At 47.3% G+C, this 24,847-nt stretch overlaps 1 protein-coding gene and 1 long non-coding RNA gene across 5 annotated transcripts in view; one reads left to right on the top strand and one right to left on the bottom strand.

Annotated features, from left to right (window-relative positions):
• The window catches only part of LOC138497834 (uncharacterized), a 172,569-nt gene that overhangs the window by 61,578 nt on the left and 86,144 nt on the right, over positions 1 to 24,847 (bottom strand). The window lies entirely within an intron of this gene.
• The window catches only part of SYBU (syntabulin), a 464,609-nt gene continuing 459,126 nt past the window's right edge, over positions 19,365 to 24,847 (top strand). Inside the window, exons 1-2 of one of the 3 annotated variants that reach the window (XM_069621517.1) lie at positions 19,365 to 19,631; positions 20,676 to 20,877. In XM_069621517.1, the coding sequence (XP_069477618.1) occupies positions 19,608 to 19,631; positions 20,676 to 20,877 (226 nt within the window). In that variant the 5' untranslated portion in view covers positions 19,365 to 19,607. The other 2 variants (XM_069621516.1, XM_069621518.1) reach the window with 2 other exon arrangements.

Below are 24,847 nucleotides of genomic sequence, written 5' to 3'. Positions count from 1 at the left end.
CATGGTGGGACAAACTGTGACCACAAAAGTGATGGGTGGAAGGTATCCATCAATGAGCAATTATTATATATCTCTTAGAACACGACTTACACTTATTTGGTGTACAAAGTCTATTGTCAAAGTTATCCCTGGTGCGATTACTATTCTTCCCTCACTATATTATATCTGACTTTTTTTCCCCATTCTTCCCTTCTTGCAGTGACAGTAGTAAAGGTTCTTACAACATTTTCTAGGGTTTTCATAGGCTGCCCACAGAACGTGTCTGTGCTGTAAGAGAAGATGTTATTGAATATAATGCTTTACATTAAATAGTGTAAATTCACAATGGATTTAGACTGAAATATCATGTAATGTTAAACATAACAAGACCAAATGTTTTCTTCAAACATGAAATTAACAGAAATGTAGCCGATTCAAAGGATCTGCTATATGTATGCTGCCATGTAAAAAGTGAATATATTAAACTAATTTTTATTTTAGTATTCTGCAAGGAAATGCTAGAAAGAATTGATATGACAAATCGCATAAGAGGTTAGGTATATTTATAAACAGAAAGAAGTATTAATTATTTCTGTTACCTGGGACACAATGGGCCTCATTACGACCCTGGCGGTAAGTTACCGCCAGGGCCGTGACTTTACCGCCATGGTGCTAACTACGTTAACGCCATGGCGGTAAGGGGATTTACCGCCCCATTCCGACCTTGGCGGGGCGGTAAATCCCCAATCCCCATTTACCCTTCCCCATTCCCATTTTTGCCCCATAGGGCATAATGGGAGTGGGGAAGGCGTTAATTACGCCACCGTAAATTACGGTGGCGTAATTAACACCAAGTTCCCTTACCGCCATGGTTTTTTACACCCGCTAAAAGCAGGTGTAAAAACCGCCATGGCGGAAAGGGAACTCGTAATTGGCGGTAAGGGGTCGGCGCAGCTAACGCTGGCGCTAACCCCTTACCGCCAGGGTCGTAATGAGGCCCAATATCTCATATAGGTTTTAAATACTGTGCAGCTAAACTGTGAACTTTCATTCACCTAAACTGTATGCTATGCAAAGTTCAACTTTCTTGAAAACAGGCACCATTTTTATCACTATGAGCAAGGCATTAAAAGGGCCAATAGCACAGCTTCATGTACCCATGTTAGGCAAATCTTGTATGCAGTACCCCCTGGGAACACTACAAACAACTCTGACTACAGGTATAGGAGTCTACAGGTACAGGTATAGGAAACCCAACCTTTGGTATAACTTGTACTTCACAGTTTTGGTAGCATGTTGAGCAGCCAGGCTTATCTCAATAGGGGTCAATGTGAGCTGTAGGGGAGTTACACAGAGATTCACAGTGACAAGTATTCAAATAAACACTTATACTCAAGGTTTCTTGAATAAACAATTATTAATGTATTTATCAGTCAGTTAGAATAAACCTTCTTCAGAAGAGAGCAATATAATGCTAACACACAAATACATTTCAATACTGTACACTCTTTGTTTCTAAATCAGTAAAGACCCTTTTGGGATGGCCCACAGACACAACCTATACCCTCGGGCGACTTCAATAGCTAGGGTGCTGGGGACAATAATATCTTACTGTTTGCATTTAGAATACTGTTATTAGTTTTCAAAAGGAACAGGTTATTAGAACAACAAAAGACCACACATATTCTTAAGCAGGCAAATACTTCTGGATCCCAAAAGCAGAGTCATTCAGTATAACAGGCTGGGCCAAAGTCAATGGGCACAAGTCTTATATAGGATGAAGAACTTCTGGATAGGATGAAGCACTTCTGGTAGGTAAGTAGAAAAGTCTTTGCACAATGTTTTAGAAGTTTTTGAAGAAAAGAAGAATCAAATGTAGGGCCACAAGCTGTTAGACTTGTGAGTAGTAGAAGATGCAAGCAACTCTATAGCAAGAGGTAAGTTCTCTCTCTCAGACTTTGTACAGTAACTTTGAATGGAAGAAAAGATGCAGCAGATGACTTCTGTTCCTGTGCAGCTCTGCAGATCTCACTGTTCCTGGGCCTCAGTTGTGGAGACAAGAGGGAGGACTTCAAGGGACTCCTGCACTGCAATGGGACGGTCACTGCTCGCAACCGGCAATCTTCAAATCAGTGGCTGTTCAGTTTTTGAGCTCCTCGCATCTACCGCAAATAGCAACACTGCGGTACCTGGCTGTCGAGATGGGCTTTTGTTGCTTCTGGGCTCCCGCGCTCTGTTGAGGGGGCTCATGCTCAGTCAGTCCTGCTTCCTGGGAGACCGAAGGATCTTCCTGGAGCTCTAGGCCAGCTTAGAAGCAAAGCACACAATCTGGTGTTCCTCTCCCTGGCTATACGGTTTCCAGCAGCAACTCTGTGGAAATTCGACCAGCTCTGAGAAGGATGTCCAGGTGGCTTACTTTAGAGTTGATTGGTCCCACCAACTCAAGGGGAGAAGTTGTCTGTGCAGGGGCTTCTCTGTCGATACGAATTTGGAGTTTCCGCACAGCAGCAGGGCTTCACCGGGCAAACCAACGGTCCAGGAGTTGCAGCAGGCGTCCTCTTCAAGTTCTTCTTCGGTTCCTTCATCCAGTGGTCGACTCTGCCTTCGAAGCCAAAAGCCTTGACTTTTATTCATTTCTCTCCTATTCATTCCAGCCTAGCTGGCAGTCACCCAACAGGGTGGCTGTACTTGCCGGACAGTCAGCCAGCCAACCACTACAGAGGGCATTTGTGTCTCCTAGGAGACTAAGCACAGGGAGTTTCGGTATCTCCCTCACTTCCTGCCTACCCTGGACACCCTGCAGTCAGAGGCGGGCTTCACTTGTGAATCCCTCCAAAGGCAAAGCGAATGATGGGACCAAACCTGGTTTGGCACGCAGGGTAAATCTCAAGAAGGACCTTTCCACAAAGAAATGGTGAAAAAAGAAGACCAGGGCCATTTTGACAAAAATGGCACCCTTGAGTGCTTTACTGCAGCTGCGAACGCAGCCCGTGGTAAATGCACACCACGGTAGTTGAAACGAAACCACTGCCACCAGCCATTCAGTGAGAAAGGGGTAACATAAAATTGTTACATGAGAAGCTACACAAAGGGGATACTAGGTAATCCCTCCAGCACCCTATTGTAAGATAGTGTGTGCTGGGTCTCGAAAGTTACAAATGTAAGTAAAGTCAATTTCACTTTACTGCTCTGGGAAACAGTAGTTTATCCCAAAGAAGGTATTTAAACCTTCGGGAAATCCGAAAGACTTCCCTGTACCACCGCACTGAAGGCGCTGTGTGACACAATGTAAAAGATGATGCCTATGGAGTTTGTCAGGCTCCATAAACCAAAAGAAACACAAAGCCCAGAAATCACATAAAAATACATGAGAGAGTTGGAAAAAGGGTCTCACTCTCTCCAGGTTAAACAAATAAAGTCCTCAAAATCCAGCAAAGTTGCTGGGGGTCTCTAAGGTGGAGGGGATTAGCACATTTCTGAGAATGCTCCCTAACAACCAAGGACAAAGGCCTTGTGTAAAACACACAAAAAGTACGTCCAAATGCAATCAAACTCTGGATTTTCATGGTACTCATAAGTTTAGATGGCCATGCTGGTGAGAGATTTATAAATGCATGAGCAGTCAGTAATTGTGACTCCAGGCAAGCAGATGTCTACATAACCCTGAATTCCGAACTGGCTGTCATGATGCCTACCTCCAAGGAGCCAGGCCCAGCCCAGCAACCCCAGAGGCAGACATCATTTTCCCCAAGGACGTCTCAGCAGGCCCAAGTTGGGGCCTTTTGGACGCAGTCCTGGCGCCTTTGGCGCCAGGCTCATTCTGGACCCCAGTCCTGGCGCCTTAGGCGCCAGGCTCATAAAGCAAGACATGTGTGTAAGTGTTTTAATGTGCACTTACCTGAAGCAGACCGTGCTGCTACATCCAGGCCCTCTTGAGGACTGAATGGGACTACTTTATCTTTTGGACTACTTTATCACTCGGGTGTGGTCTGAGGAAGAATACATATCTGAGTGGAAGGATACATACCTGGAACTACTTTACAGGCTATTTAAACCACACCCGAAGAGCAGCACATGCTTCACGTTGTTCTGCATCTAGCAGCTGGACGCTCACCGTGTTTGCTCCTGCATTCGGACTTCTGCCACGCCTGCCAGCATCCTGATCACCTACAAAGGAAGAGAAAGAGAGAATAGGAGAAGGAAAAGACTTTACCTGCAAGATCCGCATTCCGGAGTCAGCTCGCCGACGATCCTGCAAAGGAAGACACTTAATTTAAAAGCACATCGCATCGACCGCTGCAGCGCCGCATTCCACTCACCTTCACAGGGCGCCTCCATGTTCAGCAGCGATCACCCGGATTCGCAGCCACGCTTCCACGCCTAGGGAGAAAAAGACAAGAGCAAAGGTGAGAGAGAGAAGGGAATGAGGAAACCTAAACCTCCATGTTAAGACTTACCTGTTGGGTCATTCCCTTTTCATTTCGGGTCCGCGCCGCATCCAGGCGTTTCCGGACCCCGGCCCCTATGGGGAAAAAGACATTAGCGTCAATGAGCGAATGAAAAGACATTACCCAAAAACGTTCATCAAGACTTACCTGATTTCTATAGGGATTGCACCTCGCATCTCGGGTCGGTGCCTTTTCCCCGGCATTCCGTACCCCGGCCCCTATGGGGAAAAAGACATTGACATTAGCATATTGATGCAAGGACAAAAGGGGAACCTTTCAAGGAACTTACCTGGAAGCCAAGCAAGTTTGGTTCTCATAAAACCAAGGATCCAGTGAAGTAACTGGATACCAACGCGCCCCTGCATCAGAAGCAGGAAGGAGAGCTCGCCCTTCAAGACCCTAAGAAGGATACTTTTGCAAGCCGGACAAGCAGGAGTTGGGAGTCCGGTCCAGTCCATCTTCTGAGCCCCACGCAACACCTTAGAAGAGGTCACAGCAGCACGATCCTGGCCAGCGCCTCCGTGGGAGTCAGGTGAGCGTAACAGAACGCGAAGCCTACCCACAATTTCCCACCCGGGCGCTATGGAGCCTTCTGAGACAGACCAGCTGGCCCAGCTGTTCAGGGAATTAATGGCAGAGGTACACTCAGCTCGCCAAGAGACCAATGCCCTCAAAAGAGAACTCATTCTCTCCAAGGAACAAACTGATGACCTGGCCAAACGATTGCTACAGAGTCAGGCTGGACAAATTCCTTTACCTAGTCCCGGGGGAATTTCCACTTCGTTGGGTTCGAGTAACCCTGTTCAGATCAATCTGCCGGGATCCATGCCTTTAGCACCGCCTGAACGTTTTGCGGGGGACCCAAAGAAATATGCCATTTTTATGAACCAATGTCGCTTACATTTTATATGCAGACCAGGAGCCTTCCCTGATGATAGGACCAAAGTGGCCTTCGTGTTATCGTACCTAAGTGGCTGTGCTGCCGATTGGTCTGTTCCCTTGGTGAACCAGAACGATCCAATTCTCCAGGATTTTCAGGGCTTTCAGGCCAGCATGGAAAGGTTGTTCGCTCGACACTCGCAGGGACAGGCCCTTGACAACGAACTGCTATCTCTACGACAAGGTAGTCAAGATCTTTTGTCTTATATAGCCTCCTTTAACAGACTGGTGGTGGAAACCGGATGGCCTGAAAATAAAAGGATCACTTTATTTCACCGGGGTCTGCGCGGAGAGCTAAAAGACATTCTGGCCCAAGTAGTGAATCCACCCCAGGGCTGCGCAGAATATATTGACTTTGTGGTACAACTGGATCACAGACTTCAGAATAGGAAAGCAGATCGGTCCAAGTTTGAAACCCGAGTACCGATCAGAACCCTCGTAAACCCCAGGAATACCGAAGCTTCGGAACCTATGCAAATAGGGGGAGTTAAGGGGCCGTTAACTCAGAAGGAACGCGAGAGAAGGCGACAAAAGCAACTATGCCTCTATTGCGGGGCTTCCGGTCACTTTCTTTGTGATTGTCCGGTAAAACCACCTAGGAAGGTGGTTGGTGCCTCTGACAACAACTTAATGGAACCTGTTTTGGGAAACGACCTGGCTCGACAAGCGTAGAGGTCCGCTTGCCGAGCTTGAAAACGAACTCTCTGACCTCGCATTTTGTCTTGCCAATGGTGCTCGTGGATCCAAAAAAGCCCCAACGGTTGCATGCCATCAAAGCATACGTCGACAGCGGAGCTATCGGAAACTACGTGGACCGCGAATTGGCCTCCAGGATGAACCTTCCTCTGCATCCAAAAATAAACCAGGATGTCATTACTACGGTTGATGGTACCGAAATAGCCTCTGGGCCGGTAACGCATTCCACCACAGAAGTGACACTTGTGAGTCAGGATGGACATCGGGAAGCAATAGTGTTTGATATAATCAAGGCTCCACAATTTCAAGTAATCCTCGGAATTCCTTGGTTAGAAACACACAATCCTCGAATAGACTGGCGAGCAAAGAGAATAACTTTTCCAGATTGTGGTCCCACTTGTTATCCTAGAAATCCAGCTATTGGTTTAGCCACAGTAACCCCCGCCACTGTTCAACTACCGGCAGAATACCTTGAATACCAGGACGTTTTTCAGAAAGAACAGGCTAACACGCTACCCCCTCATCGTTCTTACGATTGCCAGATCGATCTAGTTCCCAATGCTCAACCGCCGTGTAGTAGGATTTATGCTCTCACTGAACCTGAAAACCAGCATTTGCGTCAGTATTTGGATCAGTACCTTGCCAATGGCTTTATTCGCCCATCAAAGTCCCCGGTCTCTTCCGCTTTGTTCTTCGTGCCTAAAAAAGAAGGAGACCTTAGAACTTGTATTGACTACCGCGCTTTAAATCAGGTAACGATAAAGAATCGTTATCCCCTGCCTCTGATCCCTGAACTTCTTGATCAAGTAAAAGATGCTCGTATATACACCAAGTTAGATCCCCGGGGAGCTTATCACCTAGTGCGAATAAAAGAAGGTGACGAGTGGAAGACAGCTTTCCGCACCAAATACGGGCTCTTCGAATATCAGGTTATGCCCTTCGGTTTGTGCAACGCGCCTGCAGCTTTTCAATTCTTCATGAACGATGTTCTGCGAGAACTTATCGATGTTTGTTCCATTGTATACATCGACGACATCCTGGTGTACTCATCTTCTGAGTCAGATCATCGAAAACATGTTCGAGCAGTTCTAGAGAAATTGCGCCAGCACAAACTATTTGCCAAGCTGGAAAAGTGTGTCTTTGATACCACTGAGGTTGAATTCCTCGGATTTGTTCTGACTCCTAAAGGAATTCGAATGGATTCACGAAAGGTGGACGCCATCCTCAAATGGCCATCTCCCGGTTCAGTGAAAGGGGTTCAGAGTATGCTTGGCTTTGCCAACTTCTATCGAAGATTCATCCCAGAGTTTTCACGAATAGTCCAACCCATTACTGCTCTTTTACGTAAGAATAAACATTTTGAATGGACTCCAGAGGCCGAACAAGCCTTTCAAGACCTAAAGACCAAATTCACTTCCGCACCTGTGTTGAAGCACCCGCGTCCTGATCTCCCGTATATTGTCGAAACTGACGCATCCAGTTTAGCCATGGGAGCTGTCCTGTCGCAAAGGGATCCGAAAACTAACCAGCTACACCCTGTAGCCTTTTGGTCCAGGAAATTCTCAGCTCCTGAAATTAATTACGCAATTACCGACAAAGAGTTACTGGCCATTAAATCTGCTTTTAAGGCTTGGCGTCATTACCTCCTCAGTGCAAGACACACCATCACTGTAATTACGGATCACAGAAATTTGCAGTATTTAAAGACGGCCAAAGCCCAATCTTCACGACAACTCCGATGGGCTTTATTCTTTGCAGAATTTGATTTTATAATTACCTATCGCCCTGGCTGCAAGAATGGCAAAGCGGACGCCTTATCCCGGATTGGCATGGAAGAACCCAATTCGTGTTTAGAACCTGTGCCGATAATACCTGAACAAAGAATCTTAGGTTTGACTTCATTGCAAACCATCGAGGACGTTGAAACTCGAGTCAAACTACTTTTTGACCCTTCAGCCTTACTGGAATGGACTCAAAAGGGTCCCCACTTCACCGTTAAGGATAACTTACCGTATTTCCAAGAATGGTTATTTCTGCCAAGTAAGGAATTGCAAGAACTAGTTATTGCTCATTATCATGAATCGTTAATGGAAGGACACCCTGGTATCGCTAAAACGGAAGAAAAGATCAAACGCCAATTCTGGTGGCCTTCTTGGAGAAAAGACATTAAGTCTTTTGTGATGTCTTGCGGAATTTGCGCCCAAAATAAAGGTCAAAGGAACAGGCCAGCCGGCCTACTTCAACCCTTGGAGATTCCACCGGCACCTTGGCACACCTTGTCTATGGACTTCATTACGGACCTGTCTCCGTGTGGTGGTTACAACACTATCCTGGTAATCGTGGATCTGTTCTCCAAAATGGCCCACTTTATCCCTCTAAAAGGATTGCCTTCAGCTTCCATCCTGGCCAAGGAATTCCTGGAGAATATAGTTCGAATACATGGTTTCCCTTCCGTACTAGTCTCAGATCGTGGAAGTCAATTAATTTCCCATTTTTGGAGGAAGTGTTGCCAACTAGCACAAATAGATGTGCGATTATCCACCAGCCACCACCCCCAGACCGACGGACAAACCGAGAGGACAAATCAGACTCTCGAGCAATATCTTCGGTGCATGTTGCACCAATCCGAGTACAATTGGAAAGACATTCTTTGGATCGCAGGATATGCATACAACAATTCTATGCATTCCGGAACCGGTCAAACTCCTTTTTATACTTTGTATGGTCACCATCCTCGAACCTCTGACCTAGATCCACCTCTGACCCTGGAAATGCCCGCAGTAAATCATCTGCATTCCACAATAACCCGAGCCTTCAAAGAAGCTACAACTCATTTACAGCAAGCCAAGAAAAAGTACAAAGAAAACGCTGATTTGCACCGAAGTAAAACACCTCCTTACCAAGTAGGAGACCAGGTTTGGCTAGCAACTAGACATTTATCTCTCAAGGGCCCACGGACTTTCAATCCCAGATTCATTGGGCCTTACCCCATCAAAGCCATAATCAACCCAGTGGCCTTTAAACTGGATTTGCCTTCCAACATGCGTATTCATCCCGTTTTTCACGCATCACTTTTGAAACCGGTACAACCAGGAACCCGACTGTCCACGCCTCCAGATCCTATTCAAATTGATGGGGAATTAGAATTCGAAGTGAAAGACATTTTAGACTTCAAAATGTTAAAGTCAAAACTCTTCTATCTTGTTGACTGGAAGGGTTATGGACCTCATGAGAGATCGTGGGAGCCTAGTAACCATATTCACGCACGTCGATTAATACGAAGGTTCCACCGTAGATTCCCGAACAAGCCAAAACCCCCGGAGGAAACAACCTTGGGAGGGGCCTTGTGGGGGGGTACTGTCATGATGCCTACCTCCAAGGAGCCAGGCCTAGCCCAGCAACCCCAGAGGCAGACATCATTTTCCCCAAGGACGTCTCAGCAGGCCCAAGTTGGGGCCTTTTGGACACAGTCCTGGCGCCTTTGGCGCCAGGCTCATTCTGGACCCCAGTCCTGGCGCCTTAGGCGCCAGGCTCATAAAGCAAGACATGTGTGTAAGTGTTTTAATGTGCACTTACCTGAAGCAGACCGTGCTGCTACATCCAGGCCCTCTTGAGGACTGAATGGGACTACTTTATCTTTTGGACTACTTTATCACTCGGGTGTGGTCTGAGGAAGAATACATATCTGAGTGGAAGGATACATACCTGGAACTACTTTACAGGCTATTTAAACCACACCCGAAGAGCAGCACATGCTTCGCGTTGTTCTGCATCTAGCAGCTGGATGCTCACCGTGTTTGCTCCTGCATTCGGACTTCTGCCACGCCTGCCAGCATCCTGATCACCTACAAAGGAAGAGAAAGAGAGAATAGGAGAAGGAAAAGACTTTACCTGCAAGATCCGCATTCCGGAGTCAGCTCGCCGACGATCCTGCAAAGGAAGACACTTAATTTAAAAGCACATCGCATCGACCGCCGCAGCGCCGCATTACACTCACCTTCACAGGGCGCCTCCATGTTCAGCAGCGATCACCCGGATTCGCAGCCACGCTTCCACGCCTAGGGAGAAAAAGATAAGAGCAAAGGTGAGAGAGAGAAGGGAATGAGGAGACCTAAACCTCCATGTTAAGACTTACCTGTTGGGTCATTCCCTTTTCATTTCGGGTCCGCGCCGCATCCAGGCGTTTCCGGACCCCGGCCCCTATGGGGAAAAAGACATTAGCGTCAATGAGCGAATGAAAAGACATTACCCAAAAACGCTCATCAAGACTTACCTGATTTCTACAGGGATTGCACCTCGCATCTCGGGTCGGTGCCTTTTCCCCGGCATTCCGTACCCCGGCCCCTATGGGGAAAAAGACATTGACATTAGCATATTGATGCAAGGACAAAAGGGGAACCTTTCAAGGAACTTACCTGGAAGCCAAGCAAGTTTGGTTCTCATAAAACCAAGAATCCAGTGAAGTAACTGGATACCAACGCGCCCCTGCATCAGAAGCAGAAAGGAGAGCTCGCCCTTCAAGACCCTAAGAAGGATACTTTTGCAAGCCGGACAAGCAGGAGTTGGGAGTCCGGTCCAGTCCATCTTCTGAGCCCGCCGCAACACCTTAGAAGAGGTCACAGCAGCACGATCCTGGCCAGCGCCTCCGTGGGAGTCAGGTGAGCGTAACACTGGCAGAGCAATAAGGCCTCATGCAGAAAGTGTCTGCTCTACTAAAGTAACCTATTAAAATGGTATTTTGACAGTAGCGGTGTGTGTCGATGCCAGGACCCTAGCAACACATGTAATTCCAGCAAAACAGTCAAATGTGAACTGAAAAAATGCATTTGAATTGAACCACAGGAAATACATTACTGGCTCTAGCATTTGAACAGTTTGTCCAATTTAAAAATTACCGATCTGAATTCAGTAGAATAGGGAAAATAACCTGCATATAAATAGGACATGCTATAATTTATGAATTATTAACGCATTTCATATTTTAACTGCATTCTTGTGTGCAGAGTCACTAGAATATAAAGGATGTCTCTGGATTTGGAATATTCTTATGAATATATAATTCTTATTAACCTCACATATTCATACCTCTAATTATAGGGCAAATACATATTTCTGTCCAGCTTTGATTTTAGATTTCTATGGGAAGGACTACCTCCTGGCTAATACATCCCCTTATTACAAAAAGTTCAATGGTCCAATCGAACCGAAGAGGAGGACACTCATGGGAGAGAGTAAGTGAAGGGAGCCTATCACAGGCTTTGTCCAAACCAAAATTGCTGTGTCAAATTGTGTTGCACGGGTAGCATTTGATTGGTATTGGAAATGTAATAAAAACGTTAAACCATTAGATAAAAGCAGAGTTTTGGAAAGCAAAACTTGGGGATAGCCTCTTTGACAGGCTGAAAGGGGAATGGAGTTCCACCTGGCTGTGGCTGATGGAAAACCACATTTTTTTTCAGTTGGGGCTGAATACAGAATCCATTCCCAAAATGGAACCAGATTGCCTCAGAAGGATTTTGGGAGCAGGTGGACAGATTAAAAGGAAGAGTCTTTCAGATTGTTGTGCAGGGAGTCAGTTGATACTGTTAGCTGTCCTAGGCCTTTGAGAGACAAACCAGAAGTGAGTTTAATAATCATACAATCAATTACAACAAGCATTGGCAATGCCGGGGGCGTGGCTACGAGGGCCATGTAGGAGGACGTGATCTGGAGGAGCTCCCGAGATCCTGAAATGATCCTGGCGGAATAATGCGCAACGACGTGCCTACGACTGCTGTAAACACACATGTCGGTGTGTGAATGGTCTGACCGCGCTTGGTGAACTTTTGGAAGGTGTGGGAAGAACGGCGGCAGAGTTTTGTGCGAAAATGGCCGACCAACGACCGGAACAAAGGAAAGAGCAGGCCGCATGATGATTGAGCGATAGAGGCGTACTGTGTGCACATTTGTAACTTGTGCAGAACACAGGTCCTCTGGGTCATGTCTAGTAGAACAGTGAGGCCGAAGGCGAAGCAGCCCACCTTGGACGACTTCGCTAAGACGTCCCCTGGTACGGAAAATTCCAAGAGTAAGGACAAGTCGCCTACAGGCGGTATGACTGCGCCAGGTACTAACCAAGAGGTCCTAGCTACGATTGCAGACTTAAAGGCGGCCTGGGAAGCTAAACTTGAACTGGCCGTCACTGAGTTGGAAACGGCATTGGACCTTAAGGTCGGAGAGGTGCAGGAGGAAGTGAATCTACTCCGGCAGGACGTCAGGGCCTTGGCGGAGCGCACGGAGACCCTCGAGAAAGAGGTGAGCCCGAATACCGCGGATTGTGCCTCCCATAAGGCCGAATTGCATGCCCTGGTACAGAGAGTGGGCAACTTGGAGAGCAGAGCGGAGAAGGCGGAAGGACGCGCCCGACGAAACAACATTTGCATCGTAGGCCTGCCGGAGGGATCGGAGGGCCACGATCCTACAGAGTTCATTGAGTCTATGCTGCTGCAGGAGATACCCGGAGGAGCCTTATCTCAAGGATTTGCGGTGGAACGACCGCATAGAGCTCTAACAAGGAGGCCGCCACCAGGAAACCTGCCTAGGCCAGTAATAGCCAAAATCCTTAATTACCAGGAGAGGATATTGGAACACTTCCGCAAGGGAGGAACGATTACACGAGGAGCGGCAAACATCATGGCCTACCCGGACTATACCCTGACTGTGCAGCGTAGCAGCATGAACTTTGGGACGGTAAAGCGGAGATTGAGAGAGGCGGGCCACAAATACATGTTGCTGTATCCGGCAAAATTGAAAGTTTTTCATAAACACAAAACTTTGTTTTTTTAGACTCCGGAGGACGCCATGGGATGGCTCGATGCGCAGGGATGGCCCCAGGAGCCTGACGTTCGGACGGGAAGAGGAGGTGGAGGAGATAAGTAGTGCACGAGGAGGGTGCCACAAGATGGCGCGGCACAGATCCATGGGACTTGATTATAGTCATTTGCGCGGCCTTCGGGAGAGAAGGTCAGACTGTTGCACAAGATATTATGAGCACTGTAACTATTATTGTATTTAGGGGAGACTTGCAGAACGGATCTCTTTACCCCACTTAGTAATTTTAGTTAAGTGGCCATTAGGGCGACTTCACCCTACTGAGCTCTGGGCATTGTTTGGTGCTTGCAGGGCTAGATGTGGGGGTGCCTGAGTTCCGAGGATGGAGCTGGGCAGCAGTTGGGGTGTGTGGTGTTGGGGAAGGGATGGGTAGAGGGTGGGGAGGAAAGCGGGGAATTCGTGGTGTGTATAGTTATGGGGAGTTTGAGTTTGTACAAGAAGCTACAAGTAAAGGTAGAGGGCTGTATCTGTATCACGTGGGCAAGTGGGATTCGCTACACGGAAGGGAGGAGGACACTCATGAGCTATGGGGGACCTTAAGATCGTAACGTGGAATGTCAGGGGACTCAATAGTTACTTAAAGAGGAACAAAGTCATGATGTATTTGAAAAGACAGAAGATTGATATTGCACTGTTGCAGGATTGCGCTGTTGCAGGAGACGCATATGACCCGGCAAAAATTGGAACTGGTGGGGAAGAAGTGGAGAGGTACTGTAGTAGGCTCTCCGTATTCTGCCTACGCTAGGGGAGTGTTGGTCTGGGTGGCACCGCAAGTTCCGCTCCAATTTACACAAGAGGTGGTGGATACGGAGGGGAGGTTGGTCATATTGAAGGAACTGGTGGAGAATAGGGAGGTGTGCATTATAAATACGTATGCCCCCAATCAAAATACGGCGGCATATTTTAGGACTCTGTGTACCAACTTGGGTGCATGTATGGGAGGAGCGGTTATTTGGGGAGGAGATTTTAACTGCGTGCTCAACCCCAAGGCAGACAGATCCGATGAAAAGATTGATAGGCCCACCCCAGCGGCCAAGGCATTGCAGACACTGCTCGTCGACTTCTGGCTGGCAGACGTTTGGAGGCTGAAACATCCTAATGGAACACAGTACTCGCATTACTCAGCCCCGCAACAACTGCATACGAGACTTGATTATTTTTGTGCCACGCCAGATATGGTGATAGAGACCACCCAAATAGACTACAAAGCGAGGGTCCTGTCGGACCACTCGCCTCTGGTTCTGGGCTGGCAGTACTGCCGCCCCAGAGCGCGGATACCGACGTGGCGCCTCCGGGCTGAGGCGCTCAGGGACCCGGTCTTCAGAGAAGATATCAGGGATGAGATCACACATTATTTCGAGGAAAACACAGGCAGTGTGGATTCAGCGGGCACGCTCTGGGAAGCCTTTAAGGTGGTATTGCGGGGTGCTGCTATTGCTAAATCAAAGGGCCTACAGGGTGGGGTCCTAATGGAGTTAGGGGAAGCGGAAGGTGAACTGGAACGGGAAATAAATAGGGCAGGAGGGGATGCGGAACTTGTACTCAAACTGCAGCAGCGGTGTGCAGAGCTTTGGGAAAGGCTCTGAACCTTAACTATAAGAAGTATGTAGAGAGGCAACATGCAGGTGGGGATAAAATCGGCCGTCTGTTGGCGTGGATATCTAAGAGCGAAACCCCTAGGCCCCCGATTAGGACGATAACCAGAGAGGATGGGGAGGTAGTGGACACCCAAGAGGGAGTCAATGAGGCATTCTCAGACTATTACAGGGCATTATATGAGGACAAAAGGGGGGGCAATCGAGAGGAGATAAGAGAAACTTTAAAAGACATGGACTTACCTAGGATTAGTGCTGAAGAAAGGGAGGAGCTGGATGCACTGATTACTCTAGAGGAATTGGAGGAGGTGGTGAAACAGTTGCCCACCTGTAAGACCCCGGGTGTGGACGGACGCCCTAGCGAGTTTTATAAAGCATATAGAGAGGAGGTACTCCCCCCTATGCTAGAAATGCTCAATGAGTCTTTTGCAATGGGCCGGCTTCCGGAATCGCTTAGAGAAGCGATAATTATACTGCTTCCTAAGCCCAACAAGCCAGGGCATAGCTGCGGCTCCTATAGGCCTTTGTCAATGTTGAACCAGGACGGCAAGATATCTACTGCGTAGAGTTATTAGCAAACTGATACACCCGGACCAGATAGGTTATGTCCCCAACAGAAATATAACCCACAACCATAGGCGACTCCACCGGGTGATTGAAGAAGGGAACAGGAGCGAGGGTGAAATGGCGGTTGTGTCCCTAGATGCAGTCAAAGCTTTCGATTCAGTGAGGTGGCCATGGTTGCTGGAGGCCCTGAGGGAATACGGGATGGGGCCAGGCTATGTTAGGTGGGCGAAATTGCTATACAGTGAACCGCTGGCTAGGGTGCGCACAGGATCGGTGATATCCGAGAGATGGCAGCTTAGCAGAGGCACCAGACAAGGGTGCCCCTGGTCCCCGATGTTATATATTCTGGCCCTGGAGCCCCTAGCAGTGTACCTTAGACACCAATATGACATGATAGGCATTGAGGTGGGGGGAGAGAAACACCTAATATCCTTATACGCTGACGATTTGCTACTATATCTGAAATATCCGGAGGAAAATGTTCAATATATTCTAGAGGTAATGGAAAGGTATGCAGAACTGTCCGGCATAGCGGTGAACCCCCAAAAATCGAGCATGTTCCCATTGGGTAGCTACAGAGGAACCCCTCTGGAGCGGTTGCCAGTGTTGTCGGTACCATGGGCGGTTGGCTCCTTCCGCTACCACGGAATAGATGTGTATCGCACGGTAAAGGAGGAACATTTGCATAATACCGAGGTGGCTGTGCGAAAAATCCGTATAAGTATGAAGTTTTGGGAGAAGTTGCCGCTGGCGATGATGGGACGGGGGGCGATGCTCAAAATGGTGGTCCTGCCCAGGCTCTTACATTTTTTCAGTAATATTCCGTACATGATACCTAAAAAGTTTTTTGCCAAGCTGAATAGTATGTGCAGATACTTCCTATGGGATGGCACTCGGAATAGAGTGGCGCTATAGAAGCTGCAGAACTTCTATGAAAGAGGGGGTATTAAGCTGCCAAATTTTGAGGCCTATTATGTAGCTGGTCAGTTGCAATATGTAGCCAAATGGCTTTCTGATGAGGTAACTCCTGAATTTAGGCTGTTTGGAAAGGACTGTACTCCGTTTTACCTAAAGGAAATTATTTGGTTGCCTAGACTTGAAATGAAGGAGTGGCCGGGTATGATGTTGCTTAGGTGGAAGATGTGGCTTAGAGTATGCCGACTGATGGAGAACCCGTACCCGTGTTCCCCGCAAGTGCCGCTGGTGGCCTTGGCAGGGGAAGACAATCAACTAAGAATGATAATCAGGACCTACTGGGAGTCGGTCTGGCTGGTTACATTGGGAGATGTCTGGCAAGAGGGGGTCATTAAGGATTTTGAAGAATTGGGGAAAGAGGCAGGCTTGCACAGAAGCCAATATGTCACGTATCTGAGGCCAGTGCAGATTATTTGTAAAACCTGGCCTGAGACTGTATTGGCGGAGGAGCCAGACGCCACCATGGGGACAATATATGACATGTCAGAGGGGGGGCACGAGATCGCTAGACTGTATGAGATGGTGATTACCCGGGTAGGGAAGGATTTGACGCATTTGAGGCTGGATTGGGAAACGGAGGTGGGAGCACAGATGACCAATGGGATGTGGGAGCGTGCTGTGGGATACCACAAGAAGGTGTCCAGAAATGCCAGATTGCAACAAATACAGTTGTACATAACGCACAGAGCCTATATGACCCCGATGAGAATATCTAAGTTTGTAAATGCAGGACGACAAGCGTGCCCAAAATGCGATAAGGAAGACGCTGATATGACACACATGTTTTGGTCTTGCCCAGTGATTGAGAGTTTTTAGGGGGAAGTGGCACAAAAACTAGCGGACAAAGGGGTCACGCTCAATATAGGTACTGCCTGGGCCTGCCTGTTGGGAGGGTTTCCCAGACCACGGAATACTAAACATGTTGGGAAACTGAGGGACCTGGCATATGTGCTTGCAAAACGAAGGATTGCCATGGGCTGGAAGCAGTGCCATAAGCCACTGGTCGAGGTATGGTGGCCGGATTTGCAAAAATGGGCGGAGGCTGAAACGGTAGTATGGCAGGAGGCATATAGCAAGTGTGGGGAAGAAGAAGTGAGTACCTTGCTAGCATGGAGAGTGTTAATAACAGGACTGTTTGGCACAATAACGGATTCTGCAGTCTCAGAAGAAAGCGATACCCTGCCACACGCAGCAGATACGGAATGAGAAAGATAAACAAGCTCTTGAGGGGGGAGGGATTGGGGGAGCAGTGGTGTTCATTAATTGATGTTCATGTGTTTGTTGCAAATAACGCTGCTAGTTTGGTTTGTATTGTTTGATTGTTTTAAAATATAATAAAACATTTTAAAAAAAATAAAGCATTGGCAATGCCAACGGTTTGGCGTTTGTGTAGGCAATGAAAAGGCACTTGCCAGGCACTATCATAGTGGTGTTAACTGGCTATTGATGATAGCCGGTGCAAAATGGTGTGAGTACTTGGCCATCTAATTGCAGTGCCTGGCAAATGCTGAACCCTTATACGCAAGCGACAACTGTTGGCTTTGCCAATTTTGGTTTTTAACAGGACTTCAGTGAAGGACACGCATAGTACTTATACATCGAGTGGCTAAAGGCAGACTGGTCAAGGTATTTTTATTACACCAGTAGCATGTTTACAACTATTAAGTAATTAACTCTCAGAGACTCCTTTGAGAAAACACTGGCAGGCACTTTGAGTGCAAAGTTTGACAGTAAGGCTTGATTAAAGTGCGCTCAAAGAGTTCCCATGAGAGGGTGTTTTGGGCAGGAACTGGGTGGGAATGGCCGTAGGGATTAGCATGGCCATGGGTAGTCAATTGGTGGGCAAATAACACCTACAAGTTTTGTGCCCTTCCTCATATGTCATTTCTCTCTATCTGTACTCTAATGCAATTGTTTTGGCGTATAGGTGGTGCTAAAGCGCCACCTAATAGCTCAAACTAAGAATGTCCCAACAATTAATTAAATCGTATATTTGGTTAACCCTGTTTACAAGCTTTGTCATTAAATTGGGGACAGGGCCTGTCAATTACATTTTGTGGAAATATATTTACAAAAGATTATCTGGGAATCTATAAATGCACAGGGCATATTGGTCTCCGTTAGTCCCTTCGTTTTCACAAGAGCTTATTATATCTGAGTTTACATGCAAGGTTTACATCGTACCTCAAAGATTTCAGGCATTGATCAACTTCTTAACCTGTGAAAAATAAAGTTTCCATAAAAAATCCTTAAAACGAAATACGAAAGGACATTAATTCCCAAAACAATAATGTCAATTTATATAACCAATGTAATTTTTCCAAGTAATAATATGAAGAAGTAGAAGGACTCTGCCTTGGGTTGAATCCTAATGCCAATTACAAATACTTTTCTGATTTCTCTTTCGTTTCTGTTATAACCTCATGGTTGTGTGACACTTCACTTCAATACACCAGGCAGTGTTTGATCTCCAAAAGGAACGCTTCTAGCTCAACTGCATTGGTTCCCATTCGGAGCTGGAATCCCGTTCATAGTGGCCCATACATCCTCACTTTGCAAGCTATTTAGATTCCAAGTTGGTGGTATATGGGGTGCCCGAAATCTACTTACTCGGGAGATCTTACGTTTGGAAGTCCCTAGTTTTCGCCAGTGTTCAACTTTTAACATGTTCAAAGTTCCGTTTCTGGTTGTGCACTGAAGGGTTGGAATTCCATTTCTGTGGAGATATCCCAGATTCAAGATCGACTTTAATTTCGAAAAAGGTTGAAGACCTGGTCATGGAACAATTGTTTCTAAGAACATGAGGTATAGTGTTTTAGCCATGGCTTATTGTAGTTCTGTGAACTGGCTGGTATTTGTTGTACTGCACTGACATTTGCATACATGCCAACATTAACCAGTTCATTTGGGGACGCAGGGTGATTCCTGGTTTTAATTTAGCACTCTAGGGCCTGTAGTCTGAGATTTATAATGGGGCGGGGGGGGGGTGGACTTCAAGTCCCAGCATGCAAAGTTAGAACCAGGACTAGAGTAGCATCTCCCAAATAGAATGGATAATGTTGGCATGCGTACATTTGGTTATGATTTCCGTCTCGCCCTATGGCAATGACTGAGTGGTTATTTGGTTAACCTACACGTCTTTCTGGTGGTAGAGCGGTTCGGTAACACCCCAGGCTGCTGCCGCTCTCTTTCCGTGGTATTGCACTAATATTAGTTTATGGTGCCGCTCTCGGGCCATAGTCCTGCACTCACACCCGAGACTGCAGCCTCTCTTGTGCGGTGGTGGGGTCTCGCTCCTCTGTTGCTGTGGTACTCCGCTCAGTGTGCCCTAGCCCCGATGCATGCATCTTTAAGAGCCGTGCCTCTGCATCCAGCGGGCAGTGCCGCTGCATCTCTCTCGCCGCGGCCCCCGCCCCCCGCGCAGTGCTGTTGCTTGTCACTGGCTAGGCTGAGCCTGTTGCCTGCGACCGTTCACCATAGCATCGTCTCTCCTCCATGACGGGTCGCAGCAGGAGTCGCTGAGAAGGACCCAGGAAGGATGGGGCGCCTTCAGGGCAGCAGGGTAAGGGGCGCGCAGCCGTCTCCGGGGGCCTGTGCGTCGCTGGCACGGACAGGGGACCTCGAGGGCGGACGGAACAGGGGGTAATGGTGAGATGCGCAGCTTCTGTATGTGGGCAGTGGCGAGGAAGGGTGCACGCCACGTTCCCCTGAATTAGAGGGTGCTGTGAGGGTATTGCCTGGATATGGGGGTGTTTTGTAGCATGGTGCAGTGCATCTGGCGGCGGTAAACTGGGGTTTAGTGTATTCCGAGGCGGTGGGGGCCAGGGTCTGTTGGTAAATTGGGTATCTGCGTCACACCTGGGCACTGCTGTAGGTATATGGCCGGTGTCAGGTTGTGGTTTAAGGGTCCAGGGTGTCTCTTGTATGTGGGGCCAGCGTCTGGTGTCGGGAGTCTCGAGGGTTTGTGTCATGCCAGAGTGATGTGGTGGGGATATGGTCAGTATCAGGCTGTGGTTAGGGGTATTGCGCGGGGGAAGCGGTGTATGTCACGATGTAAGGGTGTCTGTGCCGTGACCAGGTGACTCCCGAGATAAATGGGGGGTTTTGTTCCGAATGTCTCTTGTGTGCCAGGCGGAGGGGTAAGGTGTTTATGCCATAGTACATGAAAATATGGGGTGTGTGTGTGTGTGTACCGTGCCCGTAGGATTGTGTAGGTACACTGGCAGTGGTTAAGGTTCGCTATATGCAGAGGTTTATATGAAGCGCGGGTGCTGCGTAAAGTGGCAGGCTGTGGTTTAGTTTATACTCGTTGGAGGGACACATCTAAGGGTTTCCCGGAATGTTGCGACCGCTGAGCCCGGGATGCTGCCTGCCTGCGCAGTGGGTGTGGGAGGGATGCTGCCTGCCTGCGCAGTGGGTGTTGGAGGCATGCTGCCTGCGGTCGCAGCTCTCCTCCTCATGGCTCGGGCGCATGTGGCAGCGGTGCCTGCTGAGGGAAAGACCCTCCCGCGCCTCTCTCCCTGCGCTGCTACCGTGCCTCCCGCGGTGCGTGAGCTACGGGATGTGGACCCCCGCCCTTTAACAGCGGTCTTCTCACACCATGCAGGCCAGCGGCGAGCAACACAAGGCCCCCGACAAGGAGGTGTCCGCCCGCAGCCGCATCCCGCGCCTGGTGCTGCGCCCCTACCTTCCTCGCCAGAAAGCATCCCCCTCTTCTGAATCCCCCTTCTCCGAGGAGGAGAGCAAGGACTTCCAGCCGGACCACGGGGGCTCGGCCACGACCCCCAGCAGCAACAGCTTCTGCTCAGGTACGTGCAGACCTCTGCCAGGTACACGACCACACAAGGTCACCCGAGAACCGGGTACAGTAACGCAAGGCTTTCTCTAGTAAAGGGCTTCTGCTTCTGGTTATACCCCACACCACTCCCAAGCGGACACACGCGGAGGTATCGCGGTATGACATCACAGAAAACAGCCTCAGTTCTGGGAGTGCCCGCTCCAGCATAATGCTATAGCTAGGACAGCACTGCCAGCTGAGCGCGCCTCTCTGCTTACACCACCACATCTGTCGGGACAATACAAGTAACCACCCTGCGAAAACACAGCAGAAACAGCTTCTGATCAGAGGCAGGCTGGCAGACCTCTCCAACCTAATACTCCAACCTAATGTCAAGTAGGAAAACAGCTTCTGTTCAGATACATAATGCCATGCAAAACGCGTTTCTTCATCGCTCCACACCTTAGGGTATACACCGCTTATGTTACATTTGGAAATGGGTACAGGTCTGGCAGTTCGGAAGTTTGGGAGCTTGGGGAACTGTGGACCACCGGGCTGATCTTTTGACGTTGTCCTCGAACACTATAAGTCCTGCAGCCTGTAGTTGGGGTTGCATTGGGACAGTGATCCCGCTGTCCCAAGGGTTAGGTAATTTGAAGGCTTGGTTGTGGAATCCCTGTTACCTTGGCGCTGGATAAGGTGGTTGCCAGATGGTACAGGTCTGGCCTTTTCCCACAGTACTGCATGGTTTCACATCAAACACCCCCAAACTATTTTAGAGTTTAGAATAATCGTGCAAAACATGGAAGCCTCAATATTAATACAAAAGCATGTGCGTAACATTGTTTGTACAGGTCAACTGTAACATAATAATGTAACATAGTAAGAAAACAACATTCTTACCCTCATTACTTTACAGTTACTTCATGATGTCATAGTGCGTTCTTCGACACCCAGGACCAGCACGCTGGGTGTAAAGCAGCTCTCGCAGAATTCCAGTTAACCATAAAACAATAAGATGTTAACTACACGTTCCAAGTGCTGAAACGGGTGGTAACGGGCCAGGGCCCGAGTTAAAGGCCCGAGCGAAGCGAGGGCATTTAACGAGGGCCCAGGACGTTACCACCTGTTCCAATCCTTGGAACAGGTGGTTAACGCTATTAGCACCCATCCCATGAGCTTGGGCATGTCTCATTTAAAGTATTTTCATTCCGTGAACGGGTCGTCTTGCGGCGTCCCATTCACAGAACAAAAAGACTGTTGAAAGATGGCCGCCATGGAATGGGAAGGCAAGGCTTGCTTAGAGAGTCAACCTTGTATAGAGCGGCCCAGCTTCACCTCACTGATGATGCTTAACAAGTCTGAAACACATGTCTGAGGTGGTCTGCTCTGGTGGGTGGGGGCCACACTGAAATTCAAATGTATTTTTCTCCTCTGTTAAAGATACAATGAGCTAAAACATAATTGAATATTCTCCTGAGTGGGAAACATCCCATGTAGCCTGAAGTTACTAAGTGTAGTCCAAGATGTTGACTCTTGTGGACTGTGCTAAAAGAGACTCAGATTCAGCTCACTAATGACGCCGAAGGCTGAAATATGTGTCTGTAGTCAGTACTGTCAACTTGTTCAGCAGAGAATGGTTTGGCATTTTGTCACTTGATTGACTTTTTGGGTCAAACCAGACTGATATGCAAATGGATATTTCTTCGATGCTAAAGGTACCTGATTGGAGACCCTCCTGATTGGGAAGCACCCATAGAACACATTATTTGCCTTTGTTCGTTCTCTGAGTGGTTCCCACGTTTTTGCACATTTAGAAAAATTTGGAGTTTAATCCCAAGTTACTATGGGTAATTCAGACGTGGTTCTCTTGCTCACTGCGCCTTTGAGGCTCAGTTTCAACCTACTCATGATGCCCAACTAGGGAGAACCATAGCTTTGGGGGTGCTGATTGCACTCTTGTTCAGAGGAGAATTTCCTACCATTTCAGTGCTGGACTGCCGCTGCTTGTGGGACCAGACTGATATACAAATGGATGCCTCCTCTCTGTGAAAGGTACAGTGAGCTAAAATGTGACTGTCGGCCCTCCTGAGTGGGAAACATTACATAAAACAGATTGTTTGAGCCATCTTTATTCCCAGTAGTGAGACTCCTAGATATTTGTAAATTACCATTCTTCTTAGCCTGGACCACACCTCATCCCAGGACCTCCCTCTCCCAAGGCCCAGTACCCACTCTACAGGCTATCCCTGTCTTGATGCCTCTTCCTGCCCGAAGTCCCATCCTGCCCCCGTTGGCTATAATGCTAGTAGATTGCCCATACATTCAACCGAGCCCATCCCTGCTCCAAGGCTGATCCTCTCCTCAAGACAGATTCCTGCTCTGGGACCCATTCCAAGGTTCATCCCCACCCTGAGTTCCAACCCGGCTCTGGGGCCCATCCCAGCCCTGAAGGCTAACCTTATCCCAAGGCTCATCCTGCTGCTTCATGTTATGATATGAAAAGTCATTAATACATTCCCCCCTAAGATTGGTGATTTACCCATCTGTTGGCTGTCTTATGCAGATGATACGATTTTAATAGACACGACTCCGAATGGGTTACAGAGATTATTAAATGAAGTCAATGATTATGCTAAAGAAAACAATGTAAGTATCAATGTGGGCAAAACCAAGATTTTAATATTTTGAAAAAAGGGTTGTACGAAGATCATTTCTAAATATAAATGGCAAATTGAAAACCTATATATTGAAGTTGTGGAATCATACCCATATTTAGGTATGACAGTCAGAAACCTCCCCCATATAGATCATTATGTGGATATAATCGGTAAAAAGATTTATAAAAAAAATTAATATTATGAGATCTTTTATATCCGAGAAGGGAGGATATTCCACAGAAGGGTTGCTGGAAATCTATAAATCATTTATCATACCCTGTGCCATGTATGCTTTGGAGACGGTAGCAGCTAAATATATGAGGAATCTAGGTAAAATAGCAGGCAAGCTTTAGAGACCTGCATTAAGATTGGCTAATTCCACTCCAATAGAAGCCATTCATTGTGAACTTGGGCTTATGTCCTGGTTAACATTATGGAAAATAAAGTGCTGCAAGCTGTACATTAAAATGACACTCGATGCAAATAATGATGGTAGTTTGATGAAAATCATGGGGAAAAAGTTATTAATTGTGATCATAATAACAATGCTTTAAAGGACTTAACCAATACTGCAGCAACCTTCTTCAAAGAGATTCACCTGCAATTACCCAAAGTAAGTGACAACTTAAAACCCTTGTATAATAAATTCAAAAAGAAAGCTGTTCAATGGGATCTAATAAATAATTTGGAGTTTGGGGGAAAAAGTAGGTTTGCTTCCTATTGTCTTCAAGGCATGTCTCTTAAAACTCCAGGCAGTTACTTCTTGAAGGTCAGTAATAGGGAGTTTAACAGATTTATCTTACTTCTTAGGTTCAACATGCTACCTTGTCTAGAGTATGTTGGATCATGGAAGGGAATCCCTAGAGAAAAAAGATTATGCAGATTATGCAATTTAGAAGTAGAGACATCAAGACATTTGCTTACTGCATGTAATAAATTGACGGGGTGGTATGATGCAGGTTATAATGATTTAGTCTTGGATAACAGTATGATTGAGAAAGATCCATTTTGGTCCACCATCTACATTGCAACACCCATTGTGTATATTGGAGCTGCATTCTACATTTGGAAAAGGGTTATGCTAGAGTGGGAAAAATCATCACCTGCAACTATTGGTATAGGAATGGAAGTGGAAAATACCAATCTTATAATTGACTGATGAAAGTATTTCAACTTCACCAATAGCGGCTGAAGGGATATTTAATAAAACAGGTGTGGAAAGAGCCGTAGATGAGTTTTAATATTGGAATGAATTCTAATTGTAATATTTTAAAGATTTCAAATTGCACAGTATGATGAATGGAATTTTAATATTTGGAATGTTACTATTATGGAATCCTG

The sequence above is a fragment of the Ambystoma mexicanum genome, chromosome 5q (assembly GCF_040938575.1).
Source record: "Ambystoma mexicanum isolate Mex_15411 chromosome 5q, UKY_AmexF1_1, whole genome shotgun sequence".
In the NCBI taxonomy this organism is placed as follows: Eukaryota; Metazoa; Chordata; class Amphibia; order Caudata; family Ambystomatidae; genus Ambystoma; species Ambystoma mexicanum.
Note: the sequence above shows the minus strand (reverse complement) of the source record. Positions and strands in the feature narration are given on the sequence as shown.